This window comes from Ovis canadensis, chromosome 1 (genome assembly GCF_042477335.2).
Source record: "Ovis canadensis isolate MfBH-ARS-UI-01 breed Bighorn chromosome 1, ARS-UI_OviCan_v2, whole genome shotgun sequence".
Classification (NCBI taxonomy): Eukaryota; Metazoa; Chordata; class Mammalia; order Artiodactyla; family Bovidae; genus Ovis; species Ovis canadensis.
Genome location: NC_091245.1, coordinates 11886362 through 11904590, shown reverse-complemented (window position 1 = coordinate 11904590; position 18229 = coordinate 11886362). Strand labels below are relative to the sequence as shown.

Below are 18229 nucleotides of genomic sequence, written 5' to 3'. Positions count from 1 at the left end.
TTCATTCATTCATTCATTCATTTCCCACATAATAGCATGACAGCAGCAGTGTCCTTGCCTGGAGAGGCAAGTACCCTGTATTATAGAGGTTAAGAGTAACTTTGGAGCCAGACCTCCTGAGTTCACATTCTAGCTCTGCAGCTTTGTAGCTCTGTGGCCTTGGGCAGATTGTTTAACCTCTCTGTGCCTCAGTGTTCTCAGCTATAGAACAGGACTGATAACAAAGTTACTGTGAAGATTTTAAAAGTTAACACCTACAAAACACATAGAACCATGTCTGCCACATAACGAATTCAGTAAATGTTAGCTAATCTTATTTCAAGAAGCTCATGGTCTGGTTAAGGGAGAAAGTGACAGTGTTAGTCGCTCAGCTGCGTCCAACTCTTTGTGACCCCATGGACTTTAGCCCACCAGACTCCTCTGTCCATGGAATTCTCCAGGCAAGAATACTGGAATGGGTTGCCATGCCCCCCTCCAGGGGATCTTCCTGACCCAGGGACCAAACCTGGGTCTCCCGCATTGCAGGATTCTTGCCTAACTGAGCCACCAGGGAGACTGACCTGTAAACAAATCGTTGAAACATTGTCTAAAAAAAAACTAGTATCAGCAAGAACAGAGGGCTGTGGGAGTCCAGCAAAGGAAGCTTCTAGCTCAATCTGAGTTGGGGGGTGGGAGAAGTTTTGGGAAAGCTTGGAAGAAGTGATGATGCTGGAACTGTATCAGGGAGGATGAGAAGGCTCAGCCAGGTAAGAACAAAGGGGCAAGGTACTCCACTTCGACATCTAAACTCAAAATTTATCCCAGAAACCTCGGACTGTTCAGTATGGTGGTATGAAAGTCAACCTGGTGCCAGGTGAAACAGTACAGGTTGACAGGGGATTGCCACACTAACAATTAGGAAGTTTGTACCAAGGGCAGTAGGGAGCAAGGGAAAAGGTTGAAGCAAAGGAGTGTCGTGATTGGACTTGTGTTTTAGAATGCTCTCTCTGGAGCCTCAGCAGGAGAGAAGGGAGAGGAGAGAAGCTGAAACAATGGAGACCTCTTCAGAGGTTACCGCAGGGCAGGCCCCTGAGAGAGGAGAGATGGTGCAGGGTGGAGGATCTTTGGTGAGATGGCACTGCCTGCAACCAGTGGCAGGTGACAAGCTCCCTGTGTTGTCCTGGGCTGCTCTGCTGGGCCCAGAAGTACCTGGCACATCTGCCTCTCTCTTCCTGAGACTGCAGGTCTTTCAAGCAGCCGAGCTGGTGAGGCCTCCAGAAGGTCATTTGTAAGGTCAGTTGCTCCCTTGTGCCTTTAATTTGACCTTTTGGGAAGGCAGCAGACTGGAGTGGTAAAGAGCCTATTTGGCTCCACTCTCAGACAGAGTCTCAGTTCCAATCCCAGCCCCTGCCGGTCAGTAGAGGTCACTTATTCTTTGTGTGCCCAGCTTTCTCATCTGTCAAGTGGGGGCAGTAAGAGCCCCTCTTTAGGAGGGCAGTTATGAGGATCTGTAAGGTGTTGCAAGCTGGACATTGAGTGCACATTCAGTGAGGAATGCTTGGTAAACGCTACAGCTGCAGGAAAGAACTCCTCAGAATTAGTCAAAGCAGTTCAGGGCGACTAAACTTGTGTCCCAGTGAGCTGTCAGAAGTGTCCTGAGGGATCACAAGATCACAGAATTTTATTGTATTCTCTCCAAAAAAGAAATCTGTGCGGAGTTTACCAAGCCGGTATGGGAGCCATGCAGATGATTCAGCTCAGCTCTTTAAAAGAACCATTTAAAAAAAATAGAAGTAGGACTGCTGAGAAAAAAAAAAATCCTATTTTAAAGGATACTAGGAGAACTTCCCTGGTGGTCCAGTGGCTTAGACTTCACGCTGGGGGCCCGGGTTCAATCCCAGGTTAGAGAACCAGATCTCACATGCCTCAACTAAAGACCTGGTGCAGCCTAACAACTAAATAAATGCATATTTTTAAAAAATAAAGTAGCCTGGGAGAAAACATATTTAGAGTTTCTTCCATATGTGTCCCTATTAGTGACCCTAGTTTGGTATCTGAATTGGCACCATCAGGAAGCACACACTGATACGTGCATTGGCCCCAAATCCAGAACCCCAATTCCACACACATAAGCTCCCATGTGCAGCTGGGGAATTGTTGGGTAGCAGGTACAGAAGGAGTCGGACACGACTGAAGTGACTTAGCAGCAGCAGCAGGTACAGGAGGAGATTGGAGAGGCAGGCCCTGCCCTAGAGGAGCTGGCAGTCTAACAGGGGCCTGGCAGGCTCCTAACCAATGAGCACCTGCAGATAGTTGGGGGCGTGTCTCATAGGAGTCTGTGCGGCAGGTAGAGGGAATGAGGGGAAGGGGTGTTCCTCCCCGGGGGATGGGGAGGTGACTGGGGAGAATTTTGGAGAGGCCTTAGAACTTGAACTGGATCTTGATGAAAACTAAATATTGACGGGGAATAGAGTGTTCATGAAGCACTCCAGACAAGGGAGCATCAGGGCACAAGCGTGGGGTGCAGGCTGGTGTGTGTGCGTGCTACAGGAACCACAAGAGGTTCCGGCACAGGATGTAAAGGGACCTGGCTTTAGGATACCCTGGAGAGGTGAGCACCAGGGCTAAGATGCTTGAACTTCTGTTGGTGAGGGGCTGCTTTGGTTTAAGTGGAGGAAACACCGTTAAATGCGCATCTTCCCAAGAGCCCTCTGGCTGCTGGGAGAGGACGGACTGGAGCGAGAGCACATCCTGAGTCTCTATAAGCGGTTTTTGCTGTAATGAGAGTAAGGGTCAGTGTAATCAGAGGCAGATGGGAAACGGAGGAAGGGCGCAGATCAGAGCTGTTTGAGGGGAAAGTCAGCTGGACTCTGGGAGTGTCTGGAAGTGAGGACTGAGGGAGGAGCAATGATGGCAGGTGCCCCGAGCTTCCTGATCTGGCTGAGAGGGTGACTGATAGAGCCGGCAGGAGAGAATGGCCAGGGAGATCCGCCAGATCCCCTCGGTAAGCCCTCTCATGGGAGAGGATCAGTTGCAGAGTCTGTGGCTCTCGGTCCAGCTTTGGGCCAGGCTTCTCTCTGGTTTTGCCTGAGTCAGCGCCTGGGAAAAGGGCAGCTTCCCTTCCTCATCTTCCCTCTGCTCAGATTTGCCCAGGGAGGTGAACTTCTTCAGTGTTTCAGACACTCAAGGGGCTGAGTCTGCAAGACTCCTGTGACTTGTTCAGCCTTGAGATGGCCCTCGAGAGCAGCCCTTCCGTCTGGTGCTGTCCACACTGACTCAGCAAGTGATGAGTCCCGAAGAGCAGTGTGCCCTCAGGGGAAAGGTGGCGTCCCCGGGGCTCCCGGGAGGTCTCATCTAGAAAGAGACCTTGAGGTGGAATTTACTCTGGAGGCTGGGCCGGCCGACCCAGTCCTTCTTCTCAGGAAGGAGAGATGTCTGCCACAGGCCACCTGGGACCCACTCAGCCATCAGGGAAGTGAGAGGGAGCTGCCTTCATGTCCTTGTCCCCCTGAGCTCTGCAGAGAGGGATGTGCTGGTAGATGGGACTTCACACAGGCCCTTTGAACTGGGGAGATTTTCACAGGATTTGTCCTTGCACTTGCGGTGTACACGAAGTCAAAGGGAAAGTGGCCTGAGACAAGGGCATTTCTTCCTCCTGCACCTGCTCAGGTGAGAGTGTGGCCTTGAAGGTGGCCCGGGGCCCACAGCAGCCCTGCATCTCCTCTCGGGATCTGTCACCGAGATCCAAGAAGGGAAAGCGTGGTGTCGCTTGCATTGATTTCCTTACTATCTTAGAGATGGTTCCACTTTGTCTCATGCACGTCTGGGTTATTTTGGGCGATACTGTGTCATCACAGTTTGTGTAATTTATTCAGCAAACTCTGCTGATGAACTTAGGTTATTCTCGGCCTTTTGTTCTTCAAACAAAGCTGAAGTGACTGTATCTGCATGTGTGCGGTTCTGCCCACCTTAGGTATCCACAGAATAAATTCCAAGAGGAGTTGCTGCCTCGAAGAGTACCTTTTATTACTACTATTTTAAAGTAGTTTCTCAGCCCCCTTCTAGTGAACTGGAGCAGCCTGATTTTCCCCCAGCCAGCAAAGATGCTCCTTCCTGAGGGACACTGAGAACCCCAGTGGTGATAACCTGCTTCTGGCTCTTCACGGTCGGAGTTGGGGTTCCCTAGAGCTTACACAGTCCAGCAGTCTACAGGTCTGCTGGTTTCGGAGAAACTCTAGTTGTGGGAAAGCAGCAGAGAAAACTGAGAAGGGCTCTCATCATTTAGAATGAAGCTGTCCCCTCTTGCCTCTGTTTACAGATCATCACCTACTTGGCAAAAGAGATAGGCAGGGGATCTTAAGGCTTTAGGGAGTCTGTGACCCAAGGATCCCCAAGGAAGAAGTGGCCTGGACATGGTAGTGGGAACTGGCAAGAGCAGGCTGGTGTGCCTGTCCCCTGTCTTTGGGTTTAGGGCAGAGCTGGCTAGAGGTGTGGAGAGGTGCCTAAAAGCAGGTACCTTTAGGGAGAAACTCAGGTCAGCCCCTCAGGAGGCCCCAGGACTGCCAGAGCCCAGAATTCTCTGGGTTTTTGGAGCCCCACTGCTGGCATCGCCACCTCTGGAGAGCGAGCACCCCGCCCCTTTCTGTAGTTGATGTGCAGAACTGGTGTCGCCCTGGTGTCGCCAGGTTGTGTGACTTCCGTGTCTGAGTTCTCTTCTGACTCTACTCCCAAAGTGCTTCCTCCTGAAGGAACAGAAAGGAAACCAACCAGAAAAGAAGGATCCCCACCAGCTTCCAGGTCCTTTCCTAAGTACTCTGCAATATGTATTGAGGCTTTCTGCCAGCTTAAGGAAAGAGGAATTGTCTCTGTTCTACGGAGAACCCCCAGGCCAGAAGGGCTAAGGAACCTGTCCACTGTTACTCAGCCAGCAGGGGCAGAGCTGGTTTTCCAGCCCACACCTTTGTGACGCTAGATCCCATGCCATCCCATTCCCCGATCCTGGCCAGGCTCTGGCCCCAGGGAGCCCAGCCCACATGGAATCTTGGACCCATAAAGCTGTAGAGCTGGAAATGACCTTGACAAACCTGAAGCAGTCCCTTCTTTTTTCCTGGAAAAATGGAAACTGCCACTCCAGGCCACTGCCTAGAGATACATCCCTCCCCTCCTACCCTGTGAGTAGGGAATAAGGAGACCTTCAATCCTGTCTTCCAGCACTTAAGGCTCAGATCAGACCTGGCTTCAGAACCCATTTCTGCCACTTGCTAACTGAGTGACTTTGAACAAGTCACTTCCTATCTCCAGCCTCTGCCGTAAAATGAACTTAACGCTCCTTGCTCCAAAGCAGTGATGAGGATTAGACACAAGGTGTTACTGGCCTCTGGTGAGACCCCAGAGAGCTCTTTGGTGGTGAGTCTGAGTCTCCTGAAAGAGGCATCATGAACCAGCTTCCAGGTCTCCAGTTTGAACCATTTGGTGGTCTTCCCAGCTCTTAAAGAAGCCAGGTGGCAAGCAGGAAGTTCTTGTAAGCCAGTTTGCAAGTTGCCTGGGAGAGCTTGAGCGTGGCGGTTTGTCTCTTCTATGCCTGCTCTTCGGATGCAGCCTTGCGTCAGCATGCAGGCCCACACGTTCAGGGCATTCTCAACGCCGTGCTCGCTCCAGTGCGCCTTCTCTAAGACCCAGCCTCCCAGGTCCCAGTGCCACTCTTAATAGTTGTGATGGGTTCAGAAATTTTGTTAAGTTGTGACAGTAATCTGCAGGGAGCTGGTTAAGCAGAATACGTCCATGCATGCGCACAGGTATGCTCATCACGTCTGACGCCTTGCCACCCTGTGGTCTGTAGCCTGCCAGTTAAGCTGGTTGAGCACTGTAGAAGAGTATGAAATAAACCTACCCATCTCCTGTTTGTGTTCTGTTACCTGGAGGTATCCACTGTTAAGTTTCTTCTGGAAATGTCTTATGCATATTCATTTTTTTAAACCCAAATGGGATCATTTTATACAAATAGAACTGCAGTTTGCTTTTTTTTTTTTTTAAAGTAACGTATCCTAGACATCTTCGTCTGTCAGCAGGCATGGGCCTAGTCTTAAAGGCTGCATAGTATTCCCCCATCTGGATGTACCATGATGGAGTGAACCAGTGTCTCTTGGTGAACATGTAAATTGTTTCCTGTCTGGAGGGGATGTATGTGTGTTTTGATTTTTATGGTTTTATCTTTGTGTGTTTTTGCTGCTACCCAGGGCTCTTGAGGGACCCTCAGTAAGTACATTCATCTTGGTGAACTTGTGTGAGTGGACCTAGAGAATAAATTCCTAGAACTGGGTGTGCTGGACCCAAGACAAGTACATTTTCTCCTGCTTTGTTGACTGTGATGTCACTGTCTTCTGCACGCCTGTTGGGCCTGTGCAGGGGGTTCTGTGCTGGTCAAGGGCCCTGGCCCTGCCCCCAGGAGCTCACCCACTGGAGAGACACAGGCAAGCAGGCTCTTGCCCACACGTGGACAGAGTGTGTTGGGGATGGCTCGTGGCTAGCCTTAGCGACTCGGAGCAGGTAAAGCCGTTGTGTGGGCGCGCTTGTCTGAACAGCCTGCTGAGGGCAACTCTGATGGCAGAGCCTGCTGTCTGCCTCTGTAATCTTGCCCTCCAGCAGCCGCAGCCAGTAGCATCCGGCAGACTGCAGAAAGCGAACTATATTGTTCATTCTCACGGTTGTGAAATTTAATTGAATTTCATTGTTGATAGAGGCAGTTAAAGAAAGGCAGTTGGCTGGCCCCAGTCCAAATTACCTTTCTCACAGGATGATTGCAGTGACTTTTGCTGTTGAAAACCACATGAAGAGAGAGAACCACATCACCTGGGGCTGGCCTGGCCATTTCCATCTGTCCATCTGTCGCTCTGGAAATCTGGGATGGAAGGAGGGAGATGTAACATTTGCTGGTGCCTCCCACAGGCTGGCTCCCCGCAGTCCTCAGGGCTGCCCGGGCCCTCTTCTGGGTGGGGAGACTGCGGCGCAGGGAGATACGTGCTCAGGACACAGGGGTGCTGCCAGCACCTGCCAGTCCTGCTTTAGTTGTTTGCTGCTTTCTCTTGGCCTGACAGGAGCCGTTGTGGGTGTTGGGAACCTGAATTCCATGAGAGGCCCGGTGGGAGGCTTTGTTCCCACTGAACAAAGCAGCGGTTGATGCTTTGAGCTGAGGAGGGGTCCCCCTAGTTGCCGGGCAGGCTGGCGTGACAGGAGGGCTTCCGTGACTCCGTCTCCCGTCACTGCACATGGCAGAAGGCCCCCCCCCGAGGCGAGGGGCCACCAGGAAGGCCTCCCAGCCAGTGTACTTGGCGGCGTCCCCTGGCTGCTTCTCTTGGTAGGAGATATCTGGGCAGCATAGCCTGAGAAAGAGCTGTTAAGTCTGTCCCTTCCTCTTCCAACACCCACACACAGTGACGGGTTATTTGCTGTCACATCAGCTGCTTCCGGAGGCCCCGGGAGGGGTGAAGCCGGTGGCAGCGCTGATGATGCTGCCCTGGATTCCGCTCTGGTGACTCTCATAAAGGCTGCTGCCGAAGCCCTTTTCCTTGACCCAGGGATTGCTTCCTCTTGCTTATCTCTCCTCCAGAAAAGCCTCCAGGCCCACCTCTGTGTACGCAGGCCTGGAGCTGCTTCTCCCAGATTCCCTCTGGGACACATCCTCCCGGCCTGGAGCCTCAGCCTTCGTGGAGGCCGCTGAGGAGCCCAGTGGGGCTTGCCCAGACCAGGGAGGTGAGGAGGGACATTCCTGATTATGTAACCTCCTTGAGCCTCCTGAAGGAGACTGGAGCTGAATTTCCGAGCTGCAGACACGGGTCTCCCTGTGAGCAGCGGGGGCCTTCAGTCCCCTGCTGGCCCCCAGAACCGCGCTCAGCCTGCTCTAGTCCTGCCGAGGAAAGGCAGTGACAGGGGATGGGTCTGTGCGGATGTGCTGGGGTGGGGGGAGCTGGCTGGGCACGGGCCGGGTTCTGGCCACCCCTCCCACTTCCCACTGGGCTGAGTCACTTCCTCTCTGGCGCTGCAGGTAGTCTCCCACACGCCCAGCAGCCTTCGGGGGTGGGGTGCACCCCCTGCAAGAGAGGAGCTCCTGTTAGTAGCAGCCAGTTCGCCCGTTACCCCCGAGGCAGGCATTTAGAGAAGGATGTGATGTTATGAATTCCTGACAGATTGGAGCTATACATATCCTACATTTTAGAAATGAACAAAATCATCACTCTGTTTTGGAACGGTGGAGATGACAGCACATGCATGAGTCTTTGTCATCAGGGAGTCCTGGCTAAGGCTGAGGGATTATTAATCCGCCTCCCCATCCCCCAGCATCCATCCTGGGCACAGAAGCCAGTGACTTCCAGTGCATTCCTGGGGAGATTGCTGTGGCCCTCTGGCTCCCAGGGAGAGGGTTTTTGCCTGCTCAGGGATGGCTGTCCTTCACACTCAAAGGAAAGCCCTCAAACGGAGCTCCCTTCCAGCCAGCCAGCAAGGGTAGAGAAGAACAGGCCACAGGCAGCCTCTTCTGGTCCGATGAGCTGGGTAGAGTCTCGAGGCTTTGGTTTGTCAGCAGACCAAAAAAGAGGGGAAATCTTTTACTTCATGAAGTTGTGAGAATGAAAGAAAATCTAGGAAACTCTAAGAACAAACGATTCCTGGCAGGCAGTCGATGCTTGTCAGTTTAAAAGGTAGTTTAAAAGGTATGCACCCAGAGAGCCTTGTCACCAGGGAGCTACCTCAATATGGAGCAGGGACCCTCGCCTTTCATCCGCCAGAGACCTCGAGACACCCCTCTTTTACAAATGATGAAACTGAGGCCCACAGAGAGTGAATGACTCTCACAGAGGGTAGGTGACTAGCTCAGGGTCATCAGCTAGTGAGTGATGGAAGCTGAAGTGAGGAGTAGGCTAGGCTGTCACTCGCACGTTCCCAGACTTTACTGCAGGAAAGCAGATTTTTTTGCTGGACTCGGCAAAAAGGGGGCTGGTCTGTCCCTTCGCCAGTGAGGGGTTGGTCCCAGTCTGCAGGCATGCCGTGAATGGGTTTCATTACTCAGGGGGGGTTGCCCTCCAGCAGCCAACACTGTGTAAGCACAACCCCTGGCGATCAGCCCAGAACCGCCCTGACCCGGGCATCCAGGCATTCCTGACATGGGACTTTTCCTGGACAGACTATTCCCAGCACCGCTGCAGCCCAGTTACCCACAGCTGTGACCCCTTCTCTCTCTGCTCCTGGATTCTGGCTCCTACCATGAGCTAGTGGGCCATCCGTACTCTCTTCTGGGTCTCTCTGCCTCCAGCCCCTGGCCTCTCATTGGGTCTTCTCTGCCCCCTGCCCCAGTGTGGGTTTTGGTGCCTTCTGGGTGCATAACAGACACTTCTGCACTCTCCACTTTCTCATTCAGCAGGGACGTGGAGATGAACTGGGGTTGCTCAGCCTGGAGAGTGGTGGAGGCAGGGGAGCCAGACAGTGGTTACAGCACCTAGGAGCAGACAGAGGGTGCTCTGGCAGCCAGAGGAGGAAAGGACTTGCTGCAGGAGGTGACGCCCGAGGACCCAGGGAGGACAGGGCAGGGATGTTCATGGCACACTCGGAATTGTGAGTCGTTTGGTGTGGCTGGATTTATTGGGCATAGAAAGGCAGGGAAGCTGGAGAGGTAGCCTGTGTCTGGCCAGGCTTACTGAGGAGTTTGGGTTTCTTCCTAAAGACCTCAGGAAGCGTTGGAGGACCCCCACAGCAGAGACAGATGGAGCTGGTGCAGGCCCAGGTCCCTGAGCAGAGGAGAAAGAGCAGCCTGCTGGAATCTGTTTGTCCCGCCCCAGTTACACAGGGCTTCCCTGGTGGCTCAGATGGTAAAGAGCCTGCCTGCAATGTGGGAGACCTGGGTTCGATCCCTGGGTCGGGAAGATCCCCTGGAGAAGGGAATGGCAACCCACTCCAGTCTTCTTGCCTGGAGAATCCCATGGACAGAGGAGCCTGGGGCGCTATGTATATAGTCCATGGGATCGCAAAAGGTCGTGCATGACTGAGTGACTAACACTTTCACTTTTCAGTTACACAGGTAGTTGAGGTGGGGGTCTGCTGATGGAGTCATTCCTGTATCCTTCCTGACTAGAACAGTGCCCCACCATCTTGCAGTGGGTGCAGAGACACCCTTCGAAGAAGATGCACTATAGAAAGCCGCCGCCAGGTGGCAGACCTTGAGATTGCACAGAGACCTCATTTCCACCCCGCGCCCACCCCCTCCCCCCGCCCTTCCCTAGGAAGAGTTTATGGAACTCCTGTCCACACCAGGCTGGCTCCGCACCACAAGTACGAGATTCCACATTCTGCTTCTGTGAGCTTTGTACCCACAAGAAATCCTTTTGAACCTGTGAATCTAGACAACAGATTCCTCCAGGGTCTTGGGAGCTGTTCCAGCAGAGTGCAGTTTCTCCTCTGTCTCCAGAGAGTAAATTCCAGACATGGTAACCCTTCACCTCCAAGCACTTCAGCATCTGTAACCTAAGAACAGGGGCATCCTCCTGTGTAACCACAGGGCAGTTTTCAAACTCAAGAGATTTAACATCGTATCCTCTGATATACAGTCTATATTCAGATTCTGCCAATTGTTCAGAGTATAACTTCTTCCCCTCAGGATCAGCTGTCTCATTTGTTTGTCCTGTCTTTAATCTCCTTCAAGTGAGACCAGTTCTTCAGCCTTTTTTTTAACTACCTGACATTGATGTTTTTGAAACATATAGGCCTGTTGTTGATTGTTCCCTCAGTTGTAGTTTGACTCCTGATCGGCTTCAGGTTATGCATTTTTGAAAAAAAAAAAAAATTAACTTCAGTAAGGTTGCTTCATATCAGGAGTAACATGATGTCAGGTTGTTCTGTTATTAGTGATATAACTTTCATCATGTGGTTATGGTTGCAGTTTGCTTTTTTTTTTAAATTGTATATTTACACATAGTGGATTTCACAGGTCTTCTAACAATTCTGTCATTTTGACAAACGCACACACCTGGCCTTATGTCCTGTGACAGCAGTTTTATAGCCCAGTATGTGTGCTCTCTCCGCCTCTCACAGTCCTCTGCGGGAGATCCTGGGCTAGAGGCACTAGGTCTCAGTTCCAGATTCCTCACTGCCCCCTAGCTGGATCGTGATGAAGGGCCTCATCATCCTGGGAAGGAAATGGCAACCCCCTCCAGTCTTCTTGCTTGGGAAATCCCCTGGGCAGAGGAGCCGGGTGGGCTACAGTCCATGGGATCACGAAAGAGGCAGACATGACTTAGCGACTAAACAACAACATCATTCTGGACAGTCCCTTACTGTGCACTGAACTGATAATTGCCAGCTAGTGCTCCGGCCTCTGCTCCCCCATCACCAGTGCACAGGACAGGAGGACGAGATGCTGTGTGCCTCTGCCCAGAAGAACAGGCCCTCCCCTCGACCCACAAAACAGCTGTGCCCTGCCGTCTACTGCAGACTCGTACCTGGTACTGCCCAGCACCCCTCTGCCTTCTCAGGAGCTCAGCCAGCCCTCAGGCTTCCTCTCCTCCCCACGTTCAGTTGAACATGTCACTCAGGCTGCCCATCAGACCACCCACACCCACACCTACCCCCACCCAGCCTGGAGTATCAGACCAGCAGACAGCAGGTTCAAGGTCTCTTAAGCCTTCAGTCTGGTTATCTTCCTTCTTCTGCTCCCCATCCCCGTTCCAAGTCAGTGCCTGACTATTCCTTTCTCCTTGGACAGCAAGAGAAATTCAAAGCTGCGTGTTTAAGCTAAGAAAAGCCCAATTTATCATATGTTCGTAATATGCCAGTAAGTACTGTTGCCAACCTTTTTACATGGGTCATCTCACTGAATCCTTAGACCAGCCTTGTAAGGTGGATCCTGTACTCTGGGTTTTGCATACACAGAATAAGTATCTCGTCCAAGATCTCATCGTTAAGTAATGGTGCTGGGCTTGCTCTGACTCCAGGCACCCCAGCTAGTATGGGTTATGTAGGTCAAGATGGTGATCCCTTTAGCTCGAGAGTGACTGGACCAAGCAGAAGTCCGCTGAGGCTTGCAACAGAAAGCACCCTAAGCTTTCCACCGCCACCCCCAACCCCCACCCACAAGCGCAGTAGTACAGATGTTTCTGTCTTGCGCTGTGGCACGGAAACGACTGAGACGCTTTGCTCTGACCACATTGTTCTGCCACCTGAGCGTCCTGTGGACAGTGACCCTTTTCTGCCTCCCTCCTGGGGTCCGGTGTGGGTGTGGCCACACAGACCTTTGACACGTGTGTGGCAAATAGGGCTGAGGCCAGAGATGGGTGGGAGCACCTATGCTCTCCAGGTGCCAGGTGGGCTGGACAGAGGAGCAGGGTCCTTGCCTTCAGTAGACACTGCCAGAGGTAAAGCCCAGCAGACAGAGGCCTGTACAGCTCAGGATCTTTTTATTTGTTTTGTTTTGACAGAGCCAGGAAACATGGGGGTGGGGATAGGGACAGCTTGAACCCTGACGCTTATCAGCTCAACGTGACCCTGCAGTGTAGACAAGTCCTCCGGCTCCTAGCAGGCATTAGAAGCTGCTGACAGATCGTGGCCACCAGATGTAGTGTCGTCACACACATGCGCACACAGAAGTAGCTCACTGGGCTGGGGTCTGCTGTTTGCTCCTTGCAGGGACCACCTGTGCGCTCTGCCTGCGTTGGGTCGGTCTGCAGAGTCACCCACCTCTCCAGGAGCCCTGGGGTTGCAGCAGGAAGCCTACCACAAGGCTGAGTGCAGGACTCTCTGCACCTGTGGACAGGCCCTGTGCTGCCCCTCGTGTTTGTGGCTCTGTGCGTGTGTGAGTGGCCATCGCCTGGGACTGCATCCGCACACCTGCATGGAGACCGGTGGCGGTGCTTCTGGGTGTGAGTGGTGGGCCTCTCCTTGCCTCGGCCAGGCTTCAGCTGCTTTGTAGTTGGGTGGAGCTGAAGAAAGACTGAGCTGGGAAGGTCTTAGTACCCTCTCTCTTTGCAGCCCACCTCCTTGGAGTATTCCACCATGTCGAACCATGATCTGCCATACGGTGCCCTGCCTGGCGCTGCCCTGCCCAGCTGTCCTGTATGGTAGCACACTGCAGCCTTGGACTGGGCATCATGGGCCTTAGAACCTTGGGTGGTGCTGATGGCCCAGCCTTCATTGCCTTCTGGGAGAGCTGAGCTCACATCTCCCAGCAGCTTTGGGACAGGATGACCTTAATGGCAAACGAGCAGGGTAGGTAGGCATTGCCTCCTCTGGGTATGCTGTGATAAGAGCACAGAGCTGATGCCCACAGCTCCTTGCTCCTCAGGTCAGGCAAAGGGAACCCCCCGCTTGAGGGTCGAGCAGCGCGGCCTGCAGGCGGCGGGCACACCTGCCCCTCACCCTCTTTTTTGCCTCGCAGAGCTGTCTGCTGAATACGGGTTCTGAGGGAACTGGTGCTGGCCTGGGAGGATAGCCCTGGAACAGTGGACAGACTTAAAGCTCCAGAGACTTCTAAATCAGGCTGGCTGGGTTCTGGCAAGCTGAGCCATGGGCCCAGGAGACACCAGGCAGACAGCTCCTTCTTAGCCAGGCAGGGCCAGGGCCCGTCACCGCAGCCTGAGGACCAGTGTCTCTGGAGAGGCCTGGACCCAAGTCCTTCTGAAACCAGGGTTCCTGGAGCTTCCACATCGCACTCTCACTGTGAGGCCAGGATCCCCGTGGGCACATTGGTGGGCCGTATGCAGGTGTGTCTGTGGAGGGGACACAGCAGGATGATTTGGGGGCAAGAGCCAGGACGGTCTGTCCCCAGGGTTGGTTGTCTTTGCTCATCCCACTGGCGAGCCCACCGCAGCTTCCGATTGCCCAGACCTGCCCCCTCCGCTGCATCCATTGCCTCCGAGGCTCTGGTGATGTGGAGGAGCTTTCAGGAAGGGAAGCAGCCTTGTGCCACTTCCCCTGCTGGCATCTTTTCCCTCTCCCTGCCCGTCTGCTCTCATCCTTCTGTCTGCCTACATCTTGGAGCAGTTCCCATGCCATTTGCTTGAGTTGAATCCTTAGTGGGGTGGGGGGGGCCAGGCGGAGCCCACCCACTGTCTGTGCTGCGGCTGCTCCCGGCAAACTGTTGTCTAGACCGTGCCTGTGCGTGGGCACCCAGGCAGCATCTACACAGATATGATGACGCCACAGTGGTGCTCTCCAAGGATCCAGGAGGAGGGAGGATGCTTAGCACTCCAGGGAGGGCAGGGAATAGGGCCGAAACGTACTGAAATCAACTCATCTACCAGGACAGGGCAGCTGACCCCATAGGAGCCATTAGCTACTGCAGGGAAGGTGCCCAGCCGCCCATAGAGCATCTCCTGGGCCCGGCACTGGGGGTAATGGTTTTATATACTCTTTTTTCTTTTTTTTCCTAGTTCTGAGGGAGTTTTAGTCTAATGGTAGGGGAAAGACATTAAGTATATGAGCACACAGATAAATACATAATCACAAAATATGGAAAGTGCTTTGTGTGAAAACTACAGGATACCAGGTGAGTGTGTGACCCGGTGTTGCAGATGTCCAGACGGCTTCTCTGAGGAAGTGATACTCAAATTGAGAAAGATGCCCAGAAATTATCCAGGCAAAGGGTAGGAACGGTGTTCTAGACACATTACAGGGATTTTTCTAGCAGCAGCTGTGCTCTCCCCCTGCTCTTGTGTGAACGCCTGCGTCCACTGCCAGCATGACCCTTGTTGGCAGGAGTCGGAGCTGAGCCTGACCACGGCTTCTGCTCGGTTTGGGGCTCCTAGAGCCGACTGGGCTGCCTGGTCCTCGTCACCCGCAGTGAAATCGTGGGCCTGCTCCTCAGTGGCACAGCTCCGGGAATGAGTTAGGGCCTGGGTGGGAGGCAGATCTGCTAGGTTGGACTAGAAGGGATTGGGCCGTCTCTGCTCCTTCCCAGTTCACCGCATGGAGTCAGTCTCCTGGGGTTTAGAATAAGGGCCACGGCAGCACGTGAAGAGATGCAAGCTAACTCGTGAGGACACACCTGTTCTCAGAGGAAGGGCTGCTGCTGCTGCTGCTGAGTCGCTTCAGTCGTGGCCGACTCTGTGCGACCCCATAGACGGCAGTCCACCAGCCTCCCCCATCCCTGGGATTCTCCAGGCAAGAACACTGGAGTGGGTTGCCATTTCCTTCTTCAATGCAAGAAAGTGAAAAGTGAAAGTGAAGTCGCTCAGTTGTGTCCGACCCTTCGCGACCCCATGGACTGCAGCCCACCAGGCTCCTCCATCCATGGGATTTTCCAGGCAAGAGTACTGGAGCGGGGTACCATCGCCTTCTCTGTAGAGTAGGGGCACCTTCTACGAATAACGGTAAAAACAAACTAAAGGAAAAGAAAACTACCTGACTGCATAGACATTTAATCTTTTTTAATTACAAAAAGTTAAAAGCTTAAGAAAAACTACATCCTCTGGCAGTTACAGCCTTAATATATAGAGTTGCTAAAAAATCACCAAGACTAATACACACAAAGCAATAAAAAAACAAAAAAAAGGAAAAGAATATGAACTGGAAATTCATAAAAGAAATACTGCATATAACCAGCAAGCATGTAAAATAAGTCCCACTTCATGAATAATTAAGGAATTGCAAATTTAAACAATGGCATGCTTTTTAATATTCATGAGATCGGCAGCTCTTTAAAATATGGAAATGCCCCTTCCTGATGCAGGTTCTGGGATTTGTTTCCCACACCGCCGAAGGTCTGTATATGGCCACAGCCTCCCTGAGACCGGCCTGGCAGTGTTTGTCACACTCCTTTAAAAAGACGTGCCCCATTTGACTGTTTCTTAGAGTTTATCCTGAGGGGGGCGGGTTTGCCAAGATGTTATAACTGCTAATAAAAAAATACAAAAAGTGGAGAGAGTCTCAAAGTCCATGAATAGGTATGTGGTCTGATAAATCATGACCTATCCTTACCAAGGAGACTCTTTCAAGTGGTGCTACAGAAGAATACAGGGATGCTACAGAAGACAGAGGGATGTTAATAAGGTCTTTTTTATTGACTTTATGCGATGCATTATGCATACCGTAAAATTTACCCTCATCATACTGTTATATTTTAGGTGGGAGACAAGAACGCTTAGAAATGGTGTCAGAGTGGTCTAAATTTTCATAATAAGAGCTGTAAGCATACACACACACAGAGGAAAGTCTGCTTGAGTATTAACAATGATTATATCTTGGTAATATTATGGGTATTTTCTAGTGTTTCTGCAGGAAATGTCAGTTACTTTTTTAAAAAGAAAAAGTTACAGAAGCTTAGGCTCAATGCCTCCAAGCCGTCTGTGTAGGAGTAAAGGCTGCACTCCTAACGTGGCCTCACCCTTAGATCTGGCCTTTGCTGCCCTCTCTGGGCCCTCTATCGCCGCTCCCTGCCTCATGCCATGTACTCCAGCAACACAGACTACTTGGAGTATGCTGCTTCCGTGCCGTTTCTTACTATGTACGTTTGCACACCCAGGCCCCTCTTTCTGGAACGGCCTTGCCTCTTGCCCCGCCCACTCTATTATCACTCCTCAGGGAAGTTTTCCCTGAGCCCCTGCACCCACTGTGGGCCCGAGACCTCAGGGCTGGGCAGGCAGCCTTTGCTGGTGATCCCTGGGACCATCTGCCCTCCTGTGTGGAACTCCACTCTGTACACCTCTCTCTGCACCCCGCTCCAGGACACTGTTTTCACGAGGGGTGAACTGCAGAGAGCTCGAAGGAGCAAATCCTTTTTGTTTTTTTGAATCCAAGTCAAGAGGTTAATGTCTTCTAGAATCTGGTTCCCGTGTCCCCTTTCCTTTTAGGGGAAAGGGGTATTTGAGGGGAAGCCTGGTGGCTCAGATGGTGAAGAATCCACCTGCAATGCAGCAGACCCAGATTCAGTCCCTGGGTCCGGAAGATCCCCTGGAGAAGGGAATAGCAACCCACTCCAGTACTCTTGCCTGAAGAATTCCATGGACAGGTGAACCTGGCGGGCTGCAGTCCACGAGGTCACAAAGGGTCAGATATGACTGAGCGACCAACACTTGCGCTTTTTTCACCTCACTTCGAAAACAGTCACTCCAGGGCCAGCTCCCTGTCTCAAGCAAGCCCAGTTGGCGTCCACACAGAAGTCAGTGTCCTTCTCTCTGCATCTGGTCTTTTGAGGTGGGCCAGCTGCCCACCTCTGTAGCCAGGACCTCCACCTGGAGCGCCTAGTTAATCTGCAGTAAAGGAGCCATGGTTCTTTGTTACACAGAACCTTCCATGCTCCTCTGGGAGAGGCAGGAGGTGGCAACGGCCACAGAAACAGCAGCAGCCCCCAAGTCAGACACACCCCCAAGTCAGAGCCTCGCAGGCTGGGGTAGCGTAAGGAAGCTCGCTGATTTGCTCAGTGAGAAGGCTCTTTTCTGTCTCGTCTAGAGCTGAGAATGAAGCGGAGAGCATCAGACAGAGGAGCTGGGGAAACGTCGGCCAGGGCGAAGGCTCTAGGAAGTGGGATTTCTGGAAATAATGCCAAGAGAGCTGGACCATTCATCCTGGGTAAGCCTCTGATGGCTAGGTGAGTGGGGGGCCGGGGCAGCACCGTATGACCTGCGGATACAGCGCAGCGCCGCACCTGCCCTGATACGGGGCCCTGACCAACCCTCTGTTGGTTTAAGCAGAGTCTGTTTATGAGAGTGGACGGTCGCTCTGCACAGGAGCTGTTGTTGCAGTTGTAGCTCACCAACCTTAGATTAGAGTCAGCCGAGAGCTGGACAGTCTCCCCTGAGAGAGTCCTATGCGTGCCCCCAGGATGTTGCCCTCAGGAAACATCCAAGCTGTCTTAGAACCCAAAGTCCATCTTCCAAGGCACTTCTCTGAGGGCGCAATAATTTTGCAGAACGTTTGGTACAGCTGCAAACTTCTTATAAAATTGGCACCAAAATCCTGTAGAACTGAGTGTTGCCAGTGGTCCGCAGGGGCAGCAGGGCCTTTCTGCATGATATTCGAGGCCCAGCAGCTCCAGACTGGAGGGTTGCAGGCAGGGTGGGTCCTGAGGATGCTGACTCTCCCAGCAGCCAGAGATTGGGTGTGAATTTTGCTGTGGCACAGCATCTTGAACTTAGGAGTACAGGATAATTCCAGCTCCAGTCACTCGGCAAATAGTACATGGCGTCCGCTGCGTGCTGGTCCTGTGCTGGTTATCAGGGGTGCAGTAGTGATTCAGACAGACAAGTTACTGGGGAGCTTCCTGGCGGTCCAGTGC

At 52.6% G+C, this 18229-nt stretch overlaps 1 protein-coding gene across 2 annotated transcripts in view; it reads left to right on the top strand.

Annotated features, from left to right (window-relative positions):
• STK40 (serine/threonine kinase 40) overlaps window positions 1–18229 on the top strand; it is a 37641-nt gene that overhangs the window by 1914 nt on the left and 17498 nt on the right. For both annotated transcript variants that reach the window (XM_069586534.1, XM_069586533.1), the window contains exon 2: window positions 17404–17523. In XM_069586534.1, coding sequence (XP_069442635.1) covers window positions 17412–17523 — 112 coding nt within the window. In that variant the 5' untranslated portion in view covers window positions 17404–17411. The remainder of the gene's footprint in view (window positions 1–17403; window positions 17524–18229) is intronic.